The 17,723-nt window shown below is 38.1% G+C and overlaps 1 protein-coding gene, 1 long non-coding RNA gene and 1 pseudogene across 9 annotated transcripts in view; 2 read left to right on the top strand and 1 right to left on the bottom strand.

Moving 5' to 3' along the window:
* The window catches only part of LOC117197140 (uncharacterized), a 169,328-nt gene that overhangs the window by 90,680 nt on the left and 60,925 nt on the right, over positions 1 to 17,723 (bottom strand). The window lies entirely within an intron of this gene.
* A2M (alpha-2-macroglobulin) overlaps positions 1 to 17,723 on the top strand; it is a 40,845-nt gene that overhangs the window by 2,830 nt on the left and 20,292 nt on the right. For both annotated transcript variants that reach the window (XM_004281157.4, XM_049694881.1), the window contains exons 3-16: positions 2,557 to 2,716; positions 2,878 to 2,930; positions 4,600 to 4,620; positions 4,885 to 5,053; positions 5,499 to 5,583; positions 6,911 to 7,031; positions 7,788 to 7,902; positions 8,049 to 8,158; positions 10,216 to 10,377; positions 11,771 to 11,998; positions 12,241 to 12,304; positions 13,432 to 13,574; positions 14,614 to 14,763; positions 16,668 to 16,835. In XM_004281157.4, the coding sequence (XP_004281205.1) occupies positions 2,557 to 2,716; positions 2,878 to 2,930; positions 4,600 to 4,620; positions 4,885 to 5,053; positions 5,499 to 5,583; positions 6,911 to 7,031; positions 7,788 to 7,902; positions 8,049 to 8,158; positions 10,216 to 10,377; positions 11,771 to 11,998; positions 12,241 to 12,304; positions 13,432 to 13,574; positions 14,614 to 14,763; positions 16,668 to 16,835 (1,749 nt within the window). The remainder of the gene's footprint in view (positions 1 to 2,556; positions 2,717 to 2,877; positions 2,931 to 4,599; positions 4,621 to 4,884; positions 5,054 to 5,498; positions 5,584 to 6,910; positions 7,032 to 7,787; positions 7,903 to 8,048; positions 8,159 to 10,215; positions 10,378 to 11,770; positions 11,999 to 12,240; positions 12,305 to 13,431; positions 13,575 to 14,613; positions 14,764 to 16,667; positions 16,836 to 17,723) is intronic.
* LOC117197139 (non-histone chromosomal protein HMG-14-like) lies at positions 7 to 2,431 on the top strand (annotated as a pseudogene).

Here is a 17,723-nt window from a genome sequence, read left to right as displayed (position 1 = left end):
AAATACTTGTTTCTATCGGTTGGGAACATAGGCAACCAGAATTCAGTCAAGATAAGACTTTGAGAGGCTGGCATGGACTTCAGGAAGGAATCTAAATGTAGCAACTAAGTGTAAAAATTAAGAAGCAATGCATGAATTTCCAATATAAATAATAGTAGACCAATATTTATAGAGATATTAAAATCAACTTAATGATTAGAGAAAATTCCTATTAACCAGAAAAAAAAGAAAAGCAGTATGCACTAGACAAAGGGAAAATATGAGTTCTCCTGAAAATTAAAATGGAAAAAATACTAACAAAGAAAACTAGGCCAGTGTTTAACATAAGCCCCAGTAGTGGGCTGACAGGAACACACCACCCCATACTCTTTCTAAGAGTGAACTTGTAGAAATTACCATGAGTGACTATCCAATAGCTCTTCAGAGTTGCCCATGTATAGAATCCTTACAGCGTACAGCCAATAATATGTTGCAGTTTCCTTTCTCATAGCCTTAAGAGATGCTTCTACCATGCTCTTTTACCACATAACATCAGTTTGGTAAAGTTCAGTGTATAAGTGAATCAAAACTGTATTAGCGAGCTCGGGCGGCAGGAGGACCGGCAGAGGCCAGGCAGCCCAGCTTCGCCAAGGCTCTCGGTGTGCGGGGCTCGCAGGCCCCCGGCACGTGCCAGCCCCACCGCCACCATGGCCAAGAGGAAGGTCAGCTCCGCCGATGGGGCGGCGAAGGAGGAGCCCAAGAGGAGGCTGACAAGGCTTTCAGCGAAACCGGCTCCTGAAAAAGTGGAAACGAAGCCAAAAAAGCGGCAGGAAAGGATAAATCTTCAGACAAAAACGTGCAAACAAAAAGGAAAAGGGGAGCAAAGGGAAAACAGGCCGAAGTGGCTAACCAAGAGACTAAAGAAGACTCACCTGCAGAAAACGGAGAAACTGAAAACGAGGAGAGCCCAGCCTCTGATGAAGCAGGAGAGAAAGAAGCCAAGTCTAATGAATATCACACACTTGGTCCTATCAGTGGTTCCCGTCTCCCTTCTTGTACAATACAGAGGAATATTTTTATCAACTATTTTGTAAATGCAAATTTTTAAGTAGCTTTAGAAACATTTTTAAAAAGGAGGGAATCCTACCTCATCCCATTTTTTAAGTGTAAATGCTTTTTTTTAAGAGGTGAAATCATTTGCTGGTTGTTTACTTTTTGGTACCACCAGAAAATAGTGGGATATTGAATGTGGCAGGCATTGTCTTGGGTGCCAGCTTAACATTCCATAGATGGGCGATATTTTATATCCTATAATACAAAGCATACTAAATGGCAGTTTGGAGTCAGTTGTGCATTTAATGCCTTGAACACTTTAAATTACTTCTCCTCCCATGTTGTTTTTGGTAGAATTATTTCCTAAAGCAAACCACTCACCCCTTGATCTTGGCTCTCCTGGTCAGAATTTTGTGCACTCTGTAACATCTTTGGTCGTGGTAGTCCAGTTCTTCTAGTAACTTTGTTAATGTGCTATGAACGATTGACAGTTTGGGTATGTAGTGTATATGATATTAAATTGTGAATTAGTGGGACTTACGATGTAACAGCATATCAATATTTGAAGGTATTGGTACTTGATAGCCTGTCAAGGAAAATTTGCCTCCAAATTTTAAGCTGGAAGGTCACTGGAATAACTGTTCAGAAAAGAATCACAACTACATGATTTTTTAGATTTTTGGTATGTATGTTAAGAATTGTGTACAAATTGAAATGTCTGTGTACTGATCCTCAAAACAACCAATAAAACATCTCAATTATGAAAGAAAAAAAGCTGTATTAGCTGATTTGCAGCAACCTGGATGGACCTGGAGATTATCATACTAAGTGAAGTAAGTCAGACAGAGAAAGACAAATATCATATGATATTGCTTATATCCAGAATCTAAAAACAAATGGATACAAATGAACTTATTTACAAAACAGAAACAGACTCACAGACTTGGAGACAAACATGGTTATCAGGGGAAGGGTGGGGAGGAGGATAGATTGAGTTTGGGATCAACACGTACACACGGCTATATTTAAAATAGATAACCAACAAGGACCTACTGTATAGCACAGGGAACTCTGCTCAATATCCTGTAATAACCTCAATGGGAAAAGGATTTGAAAAAGAATAGATACATGTATGTGTATAACTGAATCACCTCGCTATACACCCGAAACTAACACAACATTGTTAATCAACTCTACTCCAACATAAAATAAAAATTTTAAAATGAATAAATAAAGCAAAAACATTTTTTAAAAACCTGTATTGGCTGATCTATAAGGAGATGTGAGTATCATTTATGACCTCTCTCACTGATGTAATTTCCTCCATCCTGTGTTCTGTCTTCCCATTTGTAAATGACACAAGTCATTCTGTCTGTGAATTCCTGTCCATGCCAAATTTCCCTGATGAGAATGAGAGAGTGAAATTAAGTAAAAGGGACAAGATTCCCAGGGAGAAGTGGGACAGGGACTGGAGGAAGAAACTTGGCAGATGAACGGGTTCTCAGGATCTCTCCTATATTTCAGATCCCAAGATCTCCATCCAATGAGGAGGTAATGTTCCTCACTATCCAAGTGAAAGGACCAACGCAAGAATTCAAGAAGCGGACCACAGTGTTGGTTAAAAATGAAGAGAGTCTGGTCTTTGTCCAGACAGACAAACCCATCTACAAACCAGAGCAGACAGGTACAAAAAGGCCTATGGTCAGGACAACTTCAAAAAAGAAAGATCTTCCTACCCTGTGTATTCCCCAGTCAAAGGAATCCTGGTTCCCTTATAGTCTGTCTTACTAGCCTATAGGCCTGGCTTCAGGTTTCCGGGACTCATGAAAAATATTTCTGTTTCAGTGAAATTTCGTGTTGTCTTGTTGGATGAAAATTTTCACCCCCTGAATGAGTTGGTAAGTGTCCTAATATCCATCTAGAATTATTATTATCTATATAAACAGGCTGAGAGTTTGTTTTTGGTGTTGGGGGAGAACCAGGGAGAGGAAGAATCTGGTACTGAAAGCAGTACTTTCTGGCATTGCCATAGTGCAAGATCCTCATTTAAAACAGTATTCTGGGTCAAGAGAGTAGCTGATTCTTTCTTGGTACTGATACTTGGTCAGTTGTCACACAAACTTACTCTTTAGAAAATTCTCAATTAGCCAAACTAGAAAGATACACTATATAATAAATAAACCATCAAAAAACTTAGGTTTAAATGACTTCTCAAAGATTCAAACTTTTTCTAAACACAAAACCCCTCCTATAAAGGAAGGAGAGTGTAATCAATGTTTGTTCCTCAAGACTAACACTCTCAATTTTAATGTAGACAAGAAACCAAAGCCTTAATTTTTCTCTCCTAGATCTAGTCCTCAACCACATTTTCTTATCTCAGAAAGAGGCAATTTTCAATGAAAAGCCAAGGACTCTGTTGACTATAGCCCCTCCGCCCCCAACTTCCTTTTCCCCTCTTAAAAGTGTTCTCTTTCCCTTGCCATAGAGTTTGCAATTCCCTGCTGATTCTGATCAAACCCATCTTTGCTAGGGGGTGAAGAAGGGAAAGGGATGGGAGAGAAAGAAGCAACTTTTCTCTTCTAGCTCCTCAGGCAAAGGATTAAGGCATATTCCTTCGTCTCACCCACATCCATTTCATCAGAAAATCATGTTAGTTTAAATATATCCAGACCATGTTTTACCACATGAATTGCTACGACCTTGTCCTGACCAGTATCACCTCTAAACAAGACTATTACAATAGCCTTGAAATTGGTCTCCTGGTTTCCACTTACACTCCTCTATCTAAAATCAAACACCTAGCCCTTCACTCTATCAGCTTAACTCTGCTTTGTTTTTATTTCTTGACATTTACCACTACCTCAAATCTATCTATCTATATCTCAAATATATATATAAAATATATGTATCTCAAATATATATGTCAAACATATATATCTCAAATATATATCTATATATATCAAAAATATATATTTCATATATGACTGTGTTTCTCATGTATCCATCCCTATTAGAATGTAAGCTCCATGAAAGCAGATCTGTTGTTCTTTTGTGCATTGCTCTGTTCATAGCACCTAGAATGATACACAGCACATGTTAGGCACTTAATAAATATTAGTTTTAAAAATGAATAAGCGTTGATAGTAGAGGAGCTATTCCCAGTCGTCCTTATTCTTAGAACTATCTAAGAATTCTGTGACCCACCTTAATATTTGGATCTGAACATGGTTACTTATAATTCCATTAGTGTTGATTTCTCAATCTGTAAAATAGCACAGCAAAGGAATGTTCTTCACTGGGATACTATAAGTATTTAAGTCATATCAGTAAATACCATTCCTAATGAATGGCACGTATGCATTTGTTGCTCACACCCAGTAAGTACTTAACATTACTTATTAATTGCTTGTAATGGATTAATCAAAAGTTCTGTAAAACTTAATCTGGAACTTTTCTGTGTTTTACTACAGATAAAGTTATTCTGCATAAGGCTGTCTTGCTTATAAATCAGAACTGCGAATATCTAAGAACAATTCTAAACTCCTTTCTCTCTCTTTTGTCTTTCAGATTCCACTAGTATATATTGAGGTAAGCAATGTGAAACATTCCATAATTAGACACAAATAATAAACTTAGGGAAAATGTTCTTATTTGAGAGATTCTTACAATATTTCAGAAACTTGTCATTAAGGGAGAAGCCTTCAAACTCATGTAACACTAGATGGTTCCAAGTCATCTCCCTTCCCCACCCCTCCCCACCTCTTTGTGGATAACATAGGAGTCCCCATAGATTTCCTTTATTGTCTCTCATGCTCTGGGCTCTTTTGTAAATTATAATTACTGTGTCCACAGGACCCCAAAGGAAATCGCATCATGCAATGGCAGAACCTCAAGGTAGAGAGTGGCCTCAAGCAGTTGACCTTTCCCCTCTCATCAGAGCCCTTTCAGGGCTCCTATAAGGTGGTGGTACAGAAGGAATCAGGTGAAATGGCAGAGCACCCCTTCACCGTGGAGGAATTTGGTATGGATTATGCAAAACCATGGAACAGTTTTTTCATATTTAAACTTCTAGGGCCTAGAATTTGAGTTTCTTTGGAATTACTTTCTATTTCCCACGGGTGAGATTAGGCTTGGAGTGGAACCAATTACTTCTAATCCAATGAGGACCATCAATGATTCGTGAATAGGATGTCATATAGCATTTTTTGTAGCAATTTTTAATCTTCAAAAAAAATGTAAAACATTCTTAGTCCAGTGGAGTCTCCCATAATTCATTAAGGTTACATTGATCCATCATAGTCCTTCAACCAGGATCTCCATTTGAGAGAAAGGTGGATATACTGGAGAAGTGGGCCACCTTTTCAGGGCCCTAAAATATGATTAGAGAATTGTTATGAGAACCTGGAAATACCGATTCCCCAGAAGTTGAAAAACAATCACCAACTTCCTTTACCTCCAATCAACAGTGCTTCCTAAGTTTGAAGTGCAAGTAAGAGTGCCAAGGATAATCACCATCTTGGAAGAAGAGATGAATGTGTCAGTGTGTGGCCTGTGAGTTTATACTTTTAAAAAATCTTTGGCGAGGGGAATTATTTAAAGGAGACTCACCCTTTGGGATATTTTAACTAGCTTGTCTAGAAGCAGTGCAGCACAAATACCTTAAATACATGGGAGCATCCCCATCTCTAGAACTTTCCTCTCCTGTTGCTTTTCTATTTCCCTTCTTATTTTCTTTCATGTCCTTTCCAACGTTATTATAACTATCATGGGGCAGGCAACTGTTCCTAGAGCTAAGCTATGCTAATAGGATTGATTCTGAAAGTAATAAAGCTACTCGCGCATGCACGTACACATGTACACACACAAATGAGATAGTGTTGAAGGGTAGTGACTTTCCCTTTACCAGGTTGTAAAGTAAATTCAATCATCAACAGATCATTTACTTGACCTTGGATACATAGTGGAAAAATAGCTCAGATTCAGAATTTGTAGAGATAGGCGTATTACAGAAATGTCGTCTAACTCATCTGTCTACCTAAGGCATGTCACATACTTCTCTGAACTGCCATTTTCACTGATGAGAGTAGACATGATCTCACAGTCAGTCTTTTCCAACCTTGAAAATTCATGTTTCTAGGATCTTATTGCTCCCATCTCCAGCAGCCCAGCAGCAGCAGTACAGAAAGAACAGGCAGAGTGAAGAAACCAGTCCTAAAGACCTTCAGCTGGATCCCTGCCCCAGCACTATCTCAGAGTAAGGTCACCAAGCTCCTGATCCCACAGAGCTGGTGAACCAGTACTCCTGCAAATATAGATATAGAGGGTATTTAGAATAGGGAAGGAACAAATACCCTCAAAACCACAGCAATTATCAATGATACATTTATGGCACAATCCCATTTTTGTAAAAAGTAAACAAGTAAAAGTCTATATGAACAGAGATGGCTACACATAGGAAGAGGATGATGGAAGGAGAGATACCATCATATTAATAGTTTATATTCCTAGGTAGAATTAAGAGCGTTTATTTCTTGTCTTTGTTTTGTTTTGTTGGTATTGTTTTTTCTCTTAAGATCTGGTGTAGCTTTGGCAAAAGAAAAATATTTTTTAAAAGATGAAACTGAAAATTAGAGATTAAGAAAAAAAAAGACATGGTAAAAGAAGACTGAAGTAAATTCCAGCATGTTGCACTGGAAATTTCTAAAAGAGAAGGTTCGTTACTTAGTTTACTTGCCCTCAACACTGTATAAGCCCTGCAGAAATCAGAGGGAAGTACAGAGTCTAAAAATATACTATAGCTAAAGGGAAAATATAAACAGGTAGAAAATGGGGGTGTTCAATGTCTGATTTGATCCATTTGGCAATGTTCTTATGACAGATACACATATGGGAAGCCTGTCCCAGGACGTGCGACTATAAACATGTGCAGAAAGTACAGTAACCCTTCTAACTGCTTTGGTGGAGAATCACATGCTGTCTGTGAGAAGTTCAGTCAGCAGGTATGTGGGAAACTACTCCTAGGGATTAACAGCCCAGGCACTGTTGATGAGCAGTGAGTTACAACATGGTAGTAACTCAGGAAGAGACCAATCTGTAAGAGAATTCTATGCTAGCTATAGTCGTTTTTTAAAAATCAGTGACTTAGCACAATAGGAATTATTTCTTGTAATTGTCCATTGTGGGTATTCTTGGTGCACCAAGCACCCAGGATGATTGAAGTTGAACCACCTCCAGTACCTGGTACCTAAAGCCGCCTTGAGTATCCATCCAATTATGTAAAGGAAGGAGAAAAAAGCATACAAATCTTAACCACCTTGGCTGGGAAAGGTGTCAGTTTTTCTCTCTTTCTATGAGAAAGAGCTTGTCACATGGCCCCACCTAGATGCCAAGGAGCTGGGAAACACAGTGCCCAGATGGGCAGCCACTTCCCAGCCACAGCTGTAAACTATGGAAGGGAAGCCAGGCTTCGGTGAAGAGTTAGCTGCCTGCTACAGTAAGATTACCCCCCAAGTTTTAAGGCATTTCTTCACCTCATTCACTCTGGGGAATATCAGATACTAAGGAATACACCTGTCAGTTATAAGCCAGAAACTGTTGTGAGATGTAATTATAATTAATCCCTAGAGAATATTTATTGTGTTCTCATCATACAAAATTCCTAGGTTATGTTGCCTCAAAAAAAAAATGCCACCAGATTAACTGACCACTGATTTGTCCAGTCTTATGTTTTTGTATTTTATTTCGTCCCCTCCTAGCTAAACAGCCAGGGCTGCTTCTCTCAGCAAGTAAAGACCAAGATCTTCCAAATGAAGAGACAAGAGTTTGAAATGAAAATTGAAGTGGAGGCCAAGATTCAAGAAAAAGGAACAGGTGTGTATACCTCATGGGTATGGGAGGAAGAAAAATGGACATGGATTTAGTTCCTTTGCCAAACAGTGAACTGAAAGGGAGGAAGTAGTATAAGTTCAGGGAGAGCATCCTTCCAAAAGTGAACTTATTTTTTCCTTCTTTTTCAGAGGTGGAATTAACTGGAAAAGGGACCACTGAAATAACAAGAACCATAACCAAACTCTCATTTGTGAAAGTAGACTCAGATGCTAGACGAGGGATTCCCTTCTTTGGGCAGGTGAGGTATTTTTCAATTCACAAATCAAACTGTACTCTCACCTAATACGTACAACATATTCTGCTAAAACTATACCTGGTTAATATTATCTGTTGATTAATATAATCAAAGGTATAAACCCACATAAAATAGATTTGTTCCTCTGTAAATTTGTACATCAAATCTATAAAACCATTCTAAAGCACTATCAAAATTAGAAGGTTTTGGGAACAGCACTGAGTGATGTCACTCAATCTCTTTCCCATGGGGTTTACCAGGCAGTCTCAGATTTTTATAATATTTTTTCACAAAGCGTCTCGAAATTCCTGATAGCCAATCACATTATCCTTCTAACATTAACTTTGTATGGAAATGGGTGGGTAGGTGGCTTTCATTTTTATTTTGAAATATAAAAGATTCTGCTGTACCTGGTGTTTCTTTCATGGATATTATATATACATTACTTTTTCAAGTATATTTTATTTTACTCAAGTATACTTATTCAAATATATTTGTTTTATTTTAGCAAGTATATTTTAAAAACAGTACACAGAGGGGTAAAATACTGCTATTTAAAGTATACCCAGGGCTTCCCTGGTGGCGCAGTGGTTGAGAGTCCACCTGCCGATGCAGGGGACACGGGTTCGTGCCCGGGTCTGGAAAGATCCCACATGCCACGGAGCGGCTGGGCCCGTGAGCCATGGCCGCTGAGCCTGCGCGTCCGGAGCCTGTGCTCCGCAACGGGAGAGGCCACAACAGTGAGAGGCCCGCGTACCGCAAAAAAATAATAATAATAAAGTATACCCAGATTTTAAAGATATAAATTTTTTCTCTCAGATCTACAAAAAAATCTGCTACTGTTATTTTTCTGCTTACTGTTATAAGCAGATGTGCTAATGGAGCTTTCGGACTCCAGAAGTCTGAGATGAGAGTTGTATGTACCTCCATGCGTAATTACTGTGCATCCTGTTTTTAATGGAAATATTATAAGATGTCAGCTGTGGAGAGTGTAAAAGACAGAGGGACCAGGCTCCACAAAAAGAGTAGTGGAATAAATTTTAGAATGTCTTGATTATGCTATGACAGCAAACATGTTCAGAAACTTTGGTCACTTCCTAAAATGAAAGTTCACTTCTTTAAATTTCTCAGAAGTATATTGTACTTTTTTGAGATTTTATTCCTGCTAAATAACTATCCTATTATCACAAGACTCTCTCATCAAAAGTGAAAGAATCAGAATTTTGTACCTATCCTGGTATACAGCTGACATTTCATTCGCAAACTTAGATCTTGTTAATCAATTACAAATACTAATCCAAGTCTGCTGGTTGTGCTTCCTTCTACCAAAAGTAGTTTATACTGAGAAAAAAAGTCACCATCTTTAAAATCTGAACTGAGCTACTAATCTTCTGGGTTCGGTATTAGCAGTAATTTGACTTTAGGCCCTTATTTAATATTCTATGCTTCTTTTCAATTTTACATTTTTCAGATGGGAAGTACCTCATAAAATCTACCTACCTTCCAAAAGTTTGCAAATCTAGGTCAAGAAGCAGATATCATATATAAAACTAGAGGAGCACACAGGACAATATATTAGCAATTACTAATATCAAACCTCAGAACACTAATCTGTAGAAAGGGAATGGTCTGCCATAAAATAAGTATTTGAGGCTCAATTAAATTTGATTAATGGGTTAAAAATTTTCATTATGGCTCTTGTGGTCTGTGACTTTCCAAAAGTTATATATAATATATAGAGTTTTCAAAATATCCACAGAATACATTTCTCAGGTCACCTCTATTATCTCCATCATTCTCTACCCTTTTACACTATTTTTCGTCTTAGGACTGATTACCACTAAATAAGTGTATATTACGCATTTATTTAGCAGCTATCTCTTTTACTGGACCGTATGCTCTATGATAGAAGGAACTTTGTTTTGTTCACTGCTGTAGCCTCAATGCCTCGAACCATGTCTGACATATTGGACACACTCAATAAATATTTGTAATAAAATGAATGTTTGGTGTCTATTGGATATTAGCCACATAACTGATCTGCAGCTTTTAATCTTCAGGTGCGCCTAGCGGATGGAAAAGGTGTCCCTATACCAAATAAACTCATCTTCATCACAGCAGAGGAAGCCCACTATGACTCCAACGCCACCACTGATGAGCACGGCCTGGTGCAGTTCTCCATCAACACCACCAGCATCACGGGCACCTCCCTCACTGTCAGGGTAAGTTTGGAGGGAAGTTACCAATGATGTGAAGAAGTCTTGGAAGAAAGGTTGCAACCGAAAAGTGATGGCATTTCCAAGTTGTGTTTAGTCTTAGGAAAAAAAAATGCGAAACTAAAAACCAATTCAAGGTCAATTTTGAAAAAGTTTGTTAAAAGGAGGCAGTATAGTGTTGTGGCTAAAGTGGGGGCTCCACGTGTGCACTCGCGTGTAGCGACATGAATCGTGCAAACGCTGTGGGAAGCAGCGTGGCAGTCCCCCCAAATGAGAACTACCATATGATCCAGTATTCTAACTGCTGAGTATACCTTCAAAAGAATTGAAAACAGAATCTCAAAGGGATACTTGCACAGCCCTGCTCATAGCAGCACTATTCACAGTAGCCAAGAGGTGGAAGCAACCCAAATATCCATCAACAGATGAACAGATAAACAGAATGTGGTATATATGTACAGTGGAATAGTATTCAGCCTTAAAAAGGAAGGCTGTCACAGGCTACAGTGTGGACGAACCTTGAAGACATTATGCTAAGTGAAATATCCAGTCACAAAAAACAAATCGTGTATGACTCCACTTGCATGAGGTATCTAAAGCACTCAAAGCCATAGAAATAGAAAGTAGAATGGTGGTTGCCAGGGGTTGGGAAGAAGGAGAAATGAGGAGTTGGTATTTAATGGGGACAGTGTTTTAGTTTTGCAAGATGAAAGGATTCTGGAGATGGGCTGCATATTACTTAACACTACCAAACTGTACATTTTAAAATGGTTAAGATGGTAATTTATGTTGTGTTTTTTACCACAATTTTTTTAAGTGTAGGTTCCAGAATCAGATAAATTAGATTAAAATCCTGGCTCAACTCTATATTAAGAGCAAATAACTAAGAGTTGAGTATAGACTTCAACTACTTCACTAACTCAACTCTTGAACCAATGCTATTTACAGAAAGTGTTCTCAGACCCCTAAGGTTGCAATATTACATTTATTCATAATACCCATCTGAAACCCATCATAAATGAGGCACCGACTCTCTGATATGCAATTCTTCCGTTTCTGAGGATTAGTCTCCTCAGTGAGGTTTCATAGCTCCAATGTCTCTGTCTGAATAGGTAAAGTAGACAAAGAAATGTAAGCCAAGCTAATCAGAGCAAAGGATGCCTCCTTTTGTGCTCTTCACAAATGTAAAAATCAATACCAACTCAAGGAGCCTCCGTCCTGTAAAGGCCTGCAATACTGATAAACAAAATAAGGGACCCTCCTCTCTCACTTTTGAGTGTGGAGCACAAGATTTCTAGGTACTAGTTAAGGTAGGATACTAAACGAATGCAATTCTGGAGCACACTGATTCTCTATGACATATAATCTCTAAGATAATATTGTTTTTCTAATTCATTAGGTCAGACACAAGGATCATAGTACCTGCTATGGCTACCAGTGGCTGACAGAAGAGTATGAAGAAGCTTATCACACTGCTAATCTTGTATTCTCCCAAAGCAAGAGCTTTGTCCACCTTGAGCCCTTGCCTCGTGAACTGCCCTGCGGCCGAGCTCAGACAGTCCAAGCACATTATATACTGAATGGACAGGTCCTGCAGGAGCTGAAGGAGCTCGTGTTCTATTACCTGGTGAGAAGGAAGGCCACTACTCTGACTCATCTGTAAACTCCTGTGTGAGCAAGGATTTATGAAGCTCTTTAGGCATCGCAACTTTGACCTCTTATCCATGTTCCTTTTGAAAGTCTGACTTCTCTCAGGGCTAATTATTGCCAGCAGGGGCTCAATAAAACAAGCATATCACATAGAGAGCAAGACTTGGGGTCAGATCTCTATCCGGCAAATTAAATCCCTTTTCATTTCCTTTTTTGCAGGTAATGGCAAAGGGAGACATTGTCCGATCTGGGACTCACGTACTGCCCGTGCACCAGCGAGACAGTGAGTATTTCCATAATTCCCCATTTCTGCCATACTCAGTCACTTGCAACCTTACGCTGCAGAAATACCAGGAATAGCTTCAAATAAAGAGAGAGAATTTTCATCTAACCCCAATAAAGAAGTTGAAAGGGGAAAGCAATAATATTTCTTTCTTTTTTTAAACCCTTTATCAAATATTTATTTTCTTTTCTTTCAGGTTATTCTGTTCAGATTATTTAAAGTGTTTAGTTGTTTCATAATTTATGCTTATTCCAAATTTTCAAACCATAAATAGTCATGGACCTCCTTCTCAAAATGACATTTCAAAATTGTTTCAGACAATGGAAAGAAGGTAAAACTTTGGAGTGTCTTCTATATGTTAGGTCTTGTGCTGAGTCATTTATATCTTTACATCATATTTCCCTTTTGAAGATAGCTATGATTTTATGAAGAGGTAAACTGGACTCTCCCCAGGAACAAATGTGGAACAATATAATCCTCTGAAGGTTTCACCTATCCTAAGGGAGTCTAAAAGTTCCCTTAAGAAAATTATCAGTGAACTACTCTTTTGTTGCTACTTTGTAGCAACATAGAAGCACTATAGTAGAGAAGTTCGATGCAACTTCTAACAGTTCTATGTAGGCACCAAAAAATAAGTTGCAAAGGAGCTCAGTACTCCTCTTAAGAAGAAAGAATAGAATATCTGGTTCATAGAAAGTTAAAGAGGATATAGGGGTAAATACAATGTGTTAAACTCTTACTGTTACATCTCGCAACTTCAAGTACTATTTCCCTTCTCTAGTGTAAAATCTAGATCAAATGGTAGCCAAATGGATGTCTCCACAACCTTACATAGCATCAGAACTTTGTATAGATGAACTCAAGCTTCAAACTGGGGAGAAATCATTATGCGATTTTGAGAGAAGATGGGGGGGCTATGATAAGGTTGTTGTTTTTTTTTTAAGCCAGGATTCTTAGAAATAGTCATCCATTTATTACATCTACTATTTCTTATATCTGTTACATCTACTAATAGAGTCATCAACCAGACCAGGCTCCTAAAATGACATTGTACAGCAGAAAAGTGTTATTTCAGCCCTGAGCTGTCTAACCCATGACCACTTCCTTTCATTCTCTCTGTGCTCCAGTGGAAGGCCATTTTCCCCTGTCAGTCCCTGTGGAGTCAGACATTGCTCCCGTCGCTAGGTTGCTCATCTATGCCATTTTACCTGATGGGGAAGTGGTTGGTGACTCTGCAAAATACGAGGTCGAAAACTGTCTGGCCAACAAGGTGGGTGTTTTATATCATAAATTTTTCAACATTTAAAACTAGAAGTTACTATCACTATCGATTATTTTCCACATGCAAGCACTGGGGCCAAAAGGGTTAAATGAATTCACCAGAGGTTTTCAGCAAGGTAATGGCAGATCACACTAAGAAACCATGTCAAGAGAAAAATAAATATCATATATTAACACATATATGTGAAATCTAGAAAAATGGTACAGATAAACCTATTTGGGAATAGAGGGCAGGAACAGGGACACAGACATAAAGAACAAACATGTGGACAAGGAGGGGGGAAGGGAGGGTGGGATGAACTGGGAGATTGGGATTGACATATAAACACGACCGTGTGTAAAACAGATAGCTGGTGAGAACCTGCTGTATAGCACAGGGAGCTCAGCTCGGTGCTCTGTGGTGACCTAGATGGGTGGGATGGGTGGGGGGGGGGGGCGTGGGAGGGAGGTTCAAGAGGGAGGAGATATATGTATATATATGGTTGATTCACTTTGTTGTACAGCAGAAACTAACACAACATTGTAAAGCAACTATACCCCAATTTAAGAAAAAAAAAAAGAAGCTATCCATGTCACTTGACTCCTAGTGCAAAATTCTCATGCATTGTCTCTTACCATATGATACAGTTCAGAGTACCTTGTTCCCTTCTCTTACGATGAAATGTTGGAAAACATGTAACCAAGTTTATAAGACTACAAAAGGGCCAAAAGAAAAATACAAGAGCATCTAGAACCATTTGCATTCTGCCCACAGTTAGTTAATGAACACCTCACTATGTATCAAAGGTAAAAAATAGCATCTCCAATTTAATAACTTATAAAAACAGATATCATTATAATAGCTCAACTGATGAGAATCAGAGTGACAAAATAGGGAACCAAAGGCCTCAAGGCTTACATGGTGCCAAACATCAACAAAGTCAAACGAAGCGATTATGCATTGAATTTGCGGAGCACCCAGGAAATGCTGGTGAACGCATGGGTAAATCAGGAAATTTGTTTTTCTGACTTTGTCCCCAATTCCACAGGTGGGTTTGAACTTCAGCCCAGCACAGAGTCTCCCAGCCTCCCACGCCCGCCTGAAAGTCACCGCTTCCCCTCAGTCCCTCTGCGCCCTCCGCGCCGTGGACCAAAGTGTGCTGCTCATGAGTCCTGAGGCCGAGCTCTCTGTGGCCACGGTGAGTTCCATCAGCCCCAGGGGTCAGGAAGGGCCACATCAGGGACTCAGAGCAAGAAAAAACCCTGAGTGGGATAGCATCTATTAAAGTTATATTTATCTAGGAGTTAATAGTTTTGAGTTCTTTCATGTGCACTTTTTTTTGGTGAGGAAGATATTACATATGAATATCAATGTATAAATCATGCACCATCCAAAATCCCTGAAATCCTAGAGCTTTATGAAACCAATAGTAGGAGTTTTCAAACTAGTTTTAATATTTCAAAAAGTCTAACAGAAATGGTACATATACCTGCACTTAGACTGCACAGGCTAAGTGAAATATCAAACTTATTTTAATAAGAATAGTATCAGTTGAAACATTGCATGCCCAAGATGAACACAATTTCTGAAGGAAGATCTGTATTGTCTCTGATTAATAAAAATTAGGAAAAATTAATTACCATGTGATAAATGACATTAATAAATGAAACCTTTTCAAATACTGGGTTAATAGGAAAAATAGCAAAAGGGTATGCTTAGTATAACAACGGGAAACTACTTAATGTGTCCTAATAGTAGTTTGCCCATTACTTCAAATTTTCAATGAGGGCAATTGGAATAACCTCTTACTGAAGTTTTTTTTCACTACCAAAATTTTATAAAGGGAAAGTTACATTTTTACTTCCCTACAAGAGAAAAGAAAAGATCTCTTACTTTCTGGTCCTTCCAATAGTATTTAATTAAAAATATTAGAATACTTCTAAAGGAGATATTAAGTGCATAGTGGAAGCAAGGGAATATGTGGAACGCTAACATTAATGTTTTATGTTTGTATAACATAATTTTATAGTTCTCAAAGTTGTTTTCAATTATAACAATCCTAGTGGATAGATAAGGCAGAAAATTCTATTCATTTGTTAATAATAAAGCAGAAGCTTTCATGTATCTAGTAGTAGACCTGGGTTAGAACAAGGGTTCCTCTCAATCTTTGATAATGTTTCATTAATGAAACACTTGCACCTAGTAGCATAAGTCACTCATTCAACACATATTTATTTAGTGCCTACTGTGTTCTGGGTGTGTCCTAAATTCTGGGGATCTCATAGTGAACTACTAGAAAGAAAAAAATCCATGCACTCATGGAACTTAATAGGTGAGACAGACAATAATTATGTGATATGCTTTGGAGAAAAATAAAGCAGAGGGAGGAGATGGAGAATGCTAAGAAGGAGCTGCCTTTGAGAAAGTGCTTCATTTCATTGTGCTACTCACTTTGCTAATCTATTCTTATCAAACAATTTTGAACTCCCATAAATATAAAACACCTACAGAATTTTTATGTTTGTCTTATTCTTCCCGTTGAAGTGAATTTGAAAGTATCATTTTCAGTATTCTACAGTTAAAGTTTTATGTATTTTATAAAGATATGGAGCATTTAGTTCCCATGGGTAATACTAAGAAAATACTGTCCTGACCTATACAGAGGATACATGCTTATCCATGTGCCTGTTTAGAACATGTTGTCCATTTACTTTGTTAAACACTGAGTAAGTTGCTAACCACCAGATAGAGACGAAACTATTACCTAATTCTGTCATCCTGAAGTGTTGCACAATGTCTCAAATATAGCAAACCTCAATTTCTCTTAATTAAGTTTTATTTCATTCCAGCAGAGTCTAGGGTTTGCCTCTGAATTGCATAACAGAAGATTATGATCCTGAGTACTTAGATAGGAATGTTTTAATTGTTTTTTTCCCTAAAATTGTTAAACGTTTTCAAAATCATCTTCTCTGTAAATTATCTAGGCAATGGAGCCACTCAAAGAAAGTCTGGTAGTGATTATTCTTTTCTTTTCTCCCTGCACTTAAGAAAAATAAGCCACAAGTAAGTAAGTTTGTCCTTTCGCCCTTTGCATTTGTACAGGTTTATAACCTGCTACCAGTAAAGGACCTCAACGGTTTCCCTGACCGTTTAAATCAACAGAAGGAAGACAATGAAGACTGCATCAGTCACCATAATGTCTATATCAATGGGATCATGTACTCCCCAGTATCAAATACAAATGAAAAAGATATGTATAGCTTCCTAAAGGCAAGTCCATTATATTGCTGATGGTCAGTTCTTAAGGTTCACAAAATATTATATATGGAAAAAAATATTTATTTTAATGCTTCCATATTATAGTTGAGGGTAATGGGACATAGAAAGGTCAAGTGACTTCTCCAAGGTCACTAATAGTAGCAGATCTACTAATAACAACAGAGCCAGGACTGGAACTTTTGGGATTATTAAGCAAGTTTTTTTTCTTCATTCATTTATAAATATTACACATGTAAAATAATTACTGTTGAAAAAGGTTTAAAATCAGAATGAAATTATCTCTATAAGTATATCAATTTCCTTTCTACTCATGTGAACATTAAAAGTTTAATATTAGGGAGGGCATATCTGTATGTGTATGGCTGATTCATTTTGTTGTGCAGTGGAGGCTAACAACATTGTAAAGCAACCATACTCCAATTAAAGTTTTTTAAAAATGGTCAAGTATCAGTAATTTCATATGGTTCTACCTGATTAGAATCATTAGACAGCTGAAAAACTGTAATATTTACACATCAAGTGAAACAATGCAAGCCTTTGTATTCCAAAGAAAAAAGTCTTTGCAGGAGAGAATGACCTCAGCTACTCTGAAATGTACTTAAACCACACATACTCAGCACCAGGGCTTATGGCGCTAGCTTCCCATGTTTAAGGATGCCAGTGGTGAGGCTCAAAAGTTGGATTCTGACTGAGCTTCCTCAGTGCACAGTAAAGACGGGTGTTAGAGCGGGTGTTAGAGTAACAGTTATAGGTAACGCTGGGGCGACAAGAGACAGGGACACTGTTTGAAAGAAACAACTTCCAAATCCAAAAACACAAAAAGATTAATATTAAGCTAGTTGCACTGTTTGTTAAATTCAATGAAAAGAAGTATGTGTA

The sequence above is a fragment of the Orcinus orca genome, chromosome 11 (genome assembly GCF_937001465.1).
Source record: "Orcinus orca chromosome 11, mOrcOrc1.1, whole genome shotgun sequence".
NCBI lineage: Eukaryota > Metazoa > Chordata > Mammalia > Artiodactyla > Delphinidae > Orcinus > Orcinus orca.
This window is presented reverse-complemented; position numbering and strand designations above follow the sequence as displayed.